Genomic DNA, 8897 nt, shown 5'->3' on the forward strand with positions numbered 1-8897 from the left:
AACCTTGTGAAAAATCAATACTATAAATGTATAGGTTTATTTCTGGAATCCTCAATTCTCTTTCATTAATCTCCATTTCAATCCTCAAGCCAGTACCACAAAATCTTTATTAATGTAGCTTAGTAGTAAGTTTTGAAATCAGCAAGTGTGAATTCTCCAACTTTATCTTTTTTCATTTTCATATGAATTTTAGGTTTAGTTTACCAATTTCTGCAAAAATAAAAATTAAAAAATATGGGATTTTTGAGAGATGTGTTATATCTGCGTATTGCTTTGGGAAGTATTGCCATGTTAACAATATTAAGTCTTCTGAGCCATGAATATGAAGTGTCTCTACATTTATCTAGGCCTTCTTTACTTTCTTTCAACTTTTACTTTGTTTTGTAGTTTTCTGTGGACAATCTTGCACACTTGTCAAGTTTATCCCTAAGTATTTCATTATTTTTGATGCTTTTATGAATGGGTTTTCTTAATTTCATTTTCATATTGTCATTATTGGTATTTAATAACACAGCTGATTGTTATGTATTTATTTTGCATCCTGAAACGTTGCTGAGCTTCTTTATTAATTCCTGTATTTTTTGTAAAATTCTTAGGGTCTCCTATAAAATCTCTACAAGTAAAGATGGTGTTACTTTCTTCATTTCCTACTTGAATATGCTCTATTTCTTTTCTTGCCTAATTTACCTGGCTAGAACCTCCAGTACAATGTTGAGGAGATGTTGTGAAAACAGACATCCTTGTTTTATTCCTGATGTTAGGGGGAAATTTTAGTTTTTAGCCTTTAAGTTCAATGTTAGTTGTGGGGTTTTGTGTATGCCTTTTATCAGGATTAATAAGTTTTCTTCTATTATTGGCAGTTGACTGTTTTTATCATAAAAGGGTGGTGGATTTCATCAAATTCTTTTCCTGCATCCATTGGCATATTGCTTTGCCCTTTATTTTATTAACCTGGTGTATTGTATTGATTGATTTTCATATGTTGAAACAGGCTTGCATTTCTGAGATAAATCTCACTTGGTCATGGTGTATAATCATTTTTATATGTTGCTGAATTTAGTTTGCTAGTATTTTTTGTAGCTGTGTTTATTAGGATTATTTATCTGTGATTTTCTTATGATGACTTTGGTTTTGACACTGTGCCATTTTAAACCTTACACTTTCTCTAGGTTGTTCTGTTGCTAAATAAATAAGATTTTTAATCATTCCCCAAATCACTTCACTTCTGTGGCCTTATCACAGGTATTAAGATAGTCTCCTTGAACTCTCTACAGCTCTATGGACTCCATTTCACCATAATAGAACAAGGTGACTGTAGCCTATCCACACTCAGACATATACACTATCTCCCATGTACCAAACTACCACTATGACCAGCACCATTGCCACCATTCCTCTTTTAAATTCACATTCTATGCCAAATTTGTCCTGAGTTGAAACCAATACTGTAATTCTAGAGAGCAAGTAGCACATGTCTATTCTTTTTAATTTTTAAGTATTAATATTTTGATCCATCCCAGGGAGAGTGCTAAGATAGAGCCTAGTTTAATCATGTTGATAGTTCTCCTTTCACTCTGAATGATTCAACACAGATAAAATCTAATTAAAAGAAACATCAAGGAAATCTAGAAAACAGAAGTATTATTATTATTCAAGGGCTATCTTAGCCTGCAGGTTGGATTTCCATGACTTTTCCTAGGGGTAGTAAGTTAGGAAGGTAACTTATAAGAGGTACGTACAACTTTGAACTGGCTTTTACTCTCTAACCACTTGGTTCTAGATATATAGGTACATGTCATTCAAATGAACAATGTTTGGGTAGTTGCCTCAATTTACCTTGCCCTGGACACTACCAGGAACTCTCACTCTACTCCATCTCTTTGATCCAGTATCCTTTGGAATAGTGCAGTGGAGAGTTCTCATCTAGACCTCTTTTCCAAATAACCAGCCTAACCACAGATCACAAAGCAGACCCATGGAACATTCACATAATGGAATACTACTTCACCATAAAAAAGAAGGGAATTTTACCATTTGTGACAGCATGGATGGACTTGAAGAGTATTATGTTAACTGAAATAAATCAATCAGAGAAAGACAAGTACATATGATTTCACTTACACGTGGATCTAAAGAACAAAATAAACTAACAAACAAAAGGGAAACAGGCTCAAAGATACAAAGAAAAGACCGACAGTTATCAGAGGGGAGGGGGGTTTAGGGGGCTGGGTGGGAAAGATGAAGGAATTAAGGAAAAACTCATTGACGCAGACAACACTATGGTGATAACCGGAGGGAAAGGGGGCACTGGGTGTGTAGAAGAGGGTAAAGGGGGATAATGGTGCCAGAAAGAGACCTGATTTGGGGTGGTGAACACACAGTACATTATACAGATGATGTATGATCATTTTATTTATTTTCTTATTTTTTCTTTTTTTTATTGTTGTTCAAGAACAGTTGTCTCCATTCCCCCCCACCATTACCCCCACCCCCCAACTCCAGCCATCCACACCACCCACCCTTGATCCTATCCCACTTTGGCTTTGTCCATGTATCCTTTATACATGTTCCTTGACAAACATCCCCACTTTCCCCCTCATTATCCCCTCCCACCTCCCCTCTAGTTACTGTCAGTTTGTTCTTCATTCCAATGTCTCTGGTTATATTTTGCTGGCTTGTTTGTTTTGTTGAATAGGTTCCACTTATAGGTGAGATCATACAGTATTTGTCTTTCACCACCTGGCTTATTTCACTTAGCATAATGCTCTCCAGAGCCATCCAAGCTGTTGCAAAGGGTAGGAGCTACTTTTTTCTTCCTGTTGCATAGTATTCCATTGTGTAAATGTACCACAGTTTTTTAACATTATTTTATTCTTGTTCAATTACAGTTGTCTTCATTTACCCCCACTCCAACCAAACCCACCTACCTCCCTTGCTTCCACCTTCCCCCATGGTTTTCGCCATGTGTTCTTTATAGTAGTTCCTGAAAACTCTTCCCCCCATTGTCCCCTCCCTTCTCCCCTCTAGTCACTGTTAGATTGTTCTTAATTTCAGTGTCTCTGGTTATATTTTGTTTGCTTTTTTCTTTTGTTGATTATGCTCCAGTTAAAGGTGAGATTATATGGTATTTGTCCCTCACCACCTGGCTTACTTCACTTAGCATAATGCTTTCCAGTTCCATCCACGCTATTGCAAAGGGTAGGAGCTCCTTCTTTCTTTCTGCTGCATAGAATTCCATTGTGTAAGTGTACCACTGTTTTTTGATCTATTCATTTACTGATGGGCATCTAGGTTGCTTCCAGCACTTGGCTATTGTAGATTGTGCTGCTATGAACATTGGGGTGCATAGATTCTTTGAACTGGTGTTTCAGGATTCTTAGGGTATAGTCATAGCAATGGAATTGCTGGGTCAAAAGGCAGTTCCACTTTTAGTTTTCTGAGGAAATCCCATACTGTTTCCCACAGTGGCTGCACCAGTCTGCATTTTCACCAACAACATACTAGGGTTCCCTTTTCTCCACAACCTTCGCAGCACTTGTTGTTTGTTTACTTGGTTATGATGGTCATTCTGACCAGTGTGACATGGTATCTCATTGTGGTTTTAATTTGCATCTTTCTGATGGCTAGTGATGCTGAGCATCCTTTAATATGTCTCTGGGCCCTCTGTATGCCTTCCTTGCAGAAGTGTCTGTTCAGGTCCTTTGCCCATGTTTAATTGGACTGTTTGTCTTCCTGGAGTGGAGTCACATGAGATGATGCATTATAGAATTGTACACCTGAACCTAAATAATTTTATTAATCAATATAACCCCAATAAATTCAGTTAAAAAAAAACCTGACCCACTGGCCTCTCTGTGGGGCCATCCCCAATAAGAGTAGACATGCTTCATTCTTGGTTTATTTAGGATTCTCAACATGTTAGCTTTGTCCAATGTTATAAAACATTTATTTCTTAACTTTGGGCAAACTCTCCTTCCTCTTCTTGATTTGGATTTATTTTGTTCTTTATTTGTTTAGTTTCTTAAGGTGGGAAGTTAGATAATTTATTTGACTCTTTTCTTATTTTCTAATATAATGATTTCCATATTATAAATTTGCATCTAAGCACTGGGTTGCCTGCATATCACAAATGTTGATATGTTGTGTTTTGCTTATAAAAGTTCCAAATAATTTTTAATACCCCCTTGATCTCTCTACTTTGACCCAGAGATTGTTTAGAAGTGTATTATGTTATTCGTTTACAAATATTTGGGGATTTTTCACATATCTTGCTTTTAATGAGTTTTAGTTTAATTCCTTTATGGTCATAGAACATATCTCACATGATTGGAATCCATTTAAATTTATTGAGACTTATTGTATGGTCCAGAATATGGTCTCTCCTGGTACATGTTCCATGTGTACTCAAAAATAATATGTTTGTAAACAATAGGTTTCTAAACATTCCTCTCTTATGTCTTTGTACTTTTTCTTCACATAAGTTTTATTTCTTCTTTTTCTTTCTCTTTCTTCCCCTGATTTTAACAAGTAATACTTCACTTGATTCCAATAGAGAGTAGAACTATGTGGCTTTTGAGTTATGTGAATATATTAACTATTTTAAAAATTACTTCTTGTATTTTTAAAAAGTAAGCAATGATAATGGAATCATGGTGGTGGTCTAGACACAAAAAATTATCTACACATAGATAAACTATAAGGATATACTTAGCAAACTGGAGATTGTGCACAAATTTGGAAGGTAGAAACAGGAGATATTTTCAGACAAATACAACTAGAGAATTTATAATACCTGCAGTAGAAGGATAGGCACACTCAAAAAACTTCAAGAACAGAGTGAATGAAATCAAGGGACTGGAGTGGAGTGTGAAATTAAAGAGCTACTGTCTGTTTGCTGATGCCCTGTTCTGACACTTCCCCAATCTTATGAACATTGGACAAAGCCATACTGGAAATTCGACCTTCTTTAATCTCTCAAACTACACCCCAAAGATAGTGAATTATTTGACCAGGAATGAAACCCAAATTAGAGTAAGTCTGAGACAATGACAGACCTTTACAGCAGAAAGAAAATGAAACAGAAGGACACATATACCTACAAGAGTGATCCACAGAATTCTTCCAGTGTTAGAAAAAATGCCACGCTTTTATGATAGGAGGATCCCTACCCTACCTGTGAGCTCCATGACCTGTACCCCAATGGAGACCGCTGAATAATTGACACACTCCACCCTCCCATTCAGAGGACAAGCATATTAGTGAAATGGACATCACAATAGTAGATCAGATCCATGCTAATTACCTAGGTAAGTCACATGTGCTCTTTATTCCCAAATACGAATGGACAAATGATTGCCAGTATTTGAGGAAAGTGAAGGAGAAGATCATGATGAACAAATTGAACTATTTATGGAGAGAAAAAAAACACTTTACATTGTATACATGCATGTCCACACACACGAGAGAACTTTGCCAAAAAAAATCCAAATTCATATTCTTACAATTTTAAGTAAAACAAGGGGGAAACAGTATTTTTAAAGGGAGTGATTAGAGAACAAGAGAAAATTCTTGAAAATAGGAATATTGCCAAATTAAAAACTTAGGTGCCCAGCACAAAGTCACTAGGCCTCAGCAGGCTCTGATGGAACCTGGAACACAAGGCTCCTGCCCCTCCGCCCTCATCCTCGCCTCTCCCCCCAGGAAACTGCCTCCAACCCTCCCCCCACCTAGTAACAGACCCATTTCCGGGTGCCATCCTGGATCCGGTCCAGCAGGTGTCCCCCTCTCAGATTCCAGGAAGGGACCCTCTAACGTCTCCCTGCGTCCGCCATAGATTCAGACTCCGGCTGCCCGGGTCACCCACCGCGGGGACACTCCGAGGGCCGCAGCCTCTACCATTGACTCCACTGCTGCTTGGCTGCAGCCCCCGCTTCTGCGCTGCCTTAGTCTTGGTGCCACGAGCCTGCAATTCCAGACATGGCGACTCCGCCTGGGGCCTCGTTTGTGCGTCAGAACTACCACCCTGAGTGTGAGGCCGCCGTCAACAACCACATCACCCTGCAGCTCTACGCCTCCTACGTGTACACGTCCATGGCGTCCTATTTCCATGGCACCTCGTGCAGGCACTTGGTCGAGTTCCTCCTGCAGCAGTCGAGCAAGGAGAGGGCACTCGCGGAGTGGCTGATGCAGCTGCAGAACCAGCGCGGGGGCCGAATCCGCCTGCGGGACATCAGCAGGCCTGACCGCAACAAGTGGGAGAACAGCCTGAAGGCCCTGGAGTGTGCCTTCCACCTGTCCATCGTGGTGAACCAGAGCCTGCTTGATCTGCACCAGCTGGCCACCCAGAAGGGGGACGGCCACCTGTGCGATTTCCTGAAGAGTCACTACCTGCCCCAACAGGCGACGTTCATCAAAGAGCTGGGGGATCACGTCATCAAGCTGCGCAAGATGGGAGCTCCGGAATCCGGCCTGGCAGAGTACCTCTTTGACAAGCTCACCCTGGGTGACAGCAAGAAGAACTGAGCCTGGACTGCCTTCCTGATAGCCACATGTGACTTCCCCTGGTCACTGTGCTGAGCATGCCTATTGCCATATTACCTTTCAAAATGTTCACTTAAGTTTTTATGTTCCAGTTTTACCATTTCTTCCAATGAAGTTATTGGTTCCTAAATAAATAAAGGTGTTTCATTGATACGTGTGTGCAAAACCCTCGCCTTTTAAGTTTTAAAACAGGTATGCAGGAGTCTCTCCATTGCCCCCTTCTAATGCCTCAATCAAGTGCACCTTGGTATGTCCAAGGATGGAGGGAAGAGGTATTTTCTGGAGCCTGGATGGAGGGAAGGGGTTTTCCATGTACCCTGGATAGGAGGAGATATTCTGTCCATGGCGTCCCCTGGAGACGCCATGGACAGAATTAAGAGAAGGGGTATACCATGGGACCCTGGAATATGCAGAATTAATCTTTGTCTTATAAACAATGTGGTATATGGGGGTAGGTGAGGCGGGGACCTGGTGAATGTAGGTGTATGTGCAGGGTAGAAGTGTAAAAGTCAACAGTAAAAAAATAAATAAATAAATAAGTAAGTAAATGGAGTGGAAAAAGGGGGAGAAGTATGTATAGAATCATGGCCTGAAAATCAGGGTTGCAGTTTCCTCTGGAGAAGAATTGAAGGGAACTGAATTGGGCAGAGATTGACCTGAAAGGAGTCTTCGCTTTGTTGAAATGTTAATGGCTCATTTCAGTAGCTCATTGGGGGGCCTTGGACAAGCTCACCCTGGGCTACCGTGATAATGCCTCTGAGTGCTGGGCTGGCTTTCCTGTAGACATGGGGTGAGTTCCTGTAGTCACTCGTGCTGGGCAAGCATGCTGCCCTTATAGTACAGGCAGGTGTGATCTCTCTTGCTTAAAGCAACATGGTACCCCCAAATTTACCCCTGTAAGAGGCCTGAAAATATAAAATCATGATTGGAGGTCAATTTCTGATATTAAATATCTAATAGAATAGATGCCACCAAATGTTAGGTCAGTGACTGCCTGCTTTGAAGAGTGTACAGGGCAGGGGAGAGTTGAAGCTAGGAGGCCAGCTGGGACATACTGCAGCTTGTCCTGGTAAGAGACAAGAGGGGTTGGGCTGAAGTGGAGGCTAAAGAAATGAAGACACAGGCAAATTCTACTGGATTTGGATGAATCAAGATTTACGTATGGACCAGAAGCGAGTAATGACAAATGACAACAATAACGTAGTTCCTAGTGTTTGAGCTCAATTGCCCGGGTTGAAGGTGTTGCTATTTATTAATCGGGGGACACCTGAAGGGAGACTCGAGGGGTGGGGAAGGCCTGTCATGTTGAATCTGAGATGTCCATTAGACATCCAAGTGGAAATGTCATGCAAGTAAATGAATTGAGCTCAGGTTGGAGGTCAGGGTTGGAAAGACACACAGGGAGACATCAGCTATAGATGCCTTTGAGGTATCTGGATAAGCTCACTACATAGTGTAGAGAGAGTATGGCCCAGCCAGCTCCAAGCACAGGACAGTTAACATTAGGGGTTGGGTTGAGGTGTTGGAACAGCCAGGCAGCTGCTGGTCCCACTGGGACCATGATGTCCTTCCAAACTGTGGCCACTTGTGTCTCCTGAGTCTATCTCAGAATCAGCCTGTTCCTAACCTCAACGTGGCCCCTGCTTTCTACCTGCACGATGGGGGAGAGGAGTTAGCCTGTTACCTTGTCTTCATGGCTGTGGGTAGAAAGAAATTATTTCCCAGTTAAAAATAAAAAGATTTCCCAAAGAAATTGTAGATGTCTGTTTTTCACGTTCCCCCTTTAAAAACTCTGCCTCCCTCTCAGTACACTGTGACCATATGAAATCTGTACCCATGTTAAACCCTAAGTTTGTCCCTGCCTGTGAAAAAAAATAAAACACGTTTCTTCCATGCCTGGTGTGGTTACAAAGATAAAAGTTAAAAAATTGCAGGTTTGCACACCTCATCAATATCACATGGCTAGCTTGTCTCTTTAAAGTTTGCTGATTGCTTTGAACAGTTACTAATATATACACAAGCTTACCTACACAGTAATTGCCTTTCTTGACCTTTATTGCCTGGGTTCAAATCCCAGTTTGGCCACTTTCTAAATTGTTAAATATAACTATAAAATTTGGTTGCTCAGAGGTTAAATGAGTCAATATTTTACAGTGCTTACCACAGTGCCTAGCACACAGAGCAGACAGATTATTTGTAAGCCTCCTTTACCATCATCACCATGGTCATCATCATCTCCTCACTTCTGAGTTCCTTTGTGGTGTTCATGCTTTGGGGGGGGAGTTCATGTCTACACTTTGCCACTGGAGGTCTCTCTTGCATTTCAACTAACTGTCACCCTGCATCTGGGGAAGGAA

The 8897-nt window shown here is 40.9% G+C and overlaps 1 protein-coding gene across 1 annotated transcript; it reads left to right on the forward strand.

Moving 5' to 3' along the window:
* Positions 1-5976: 5976 nt before the first annotated feature.
* LOC123832786 (ferritin heavy chain-like) lies at positions 5977-6522 on the forward strand. Its single transcript, XM_045860605.1, has one exon. It carries the CDS (start codon positions 5977-5979, stop codon positions 6520-6522), a length of 546 nt encoding a protein of 181 aa, XP_045716561.1.
* Positions 6523-8897: the final 2375 nt, after the last annotated feature.

This window comes from Phyllostomus hastatus, unplaced genomic scaffold (assembly GCF_019186645.2).
Source record: "Phyllostomus hastatus isolate PE091 unplaced genomic scaffold, TTU_PhHast_1.1 phas_scaffold_200, whole genome shotgun sequence".
Lineage (NCBI taxonomy): Eukaryota > Metazoa > Chordata > Mammalia > Chiroptera > Phyllostomidae > Phyllostomus > Phyllostomus hastatus.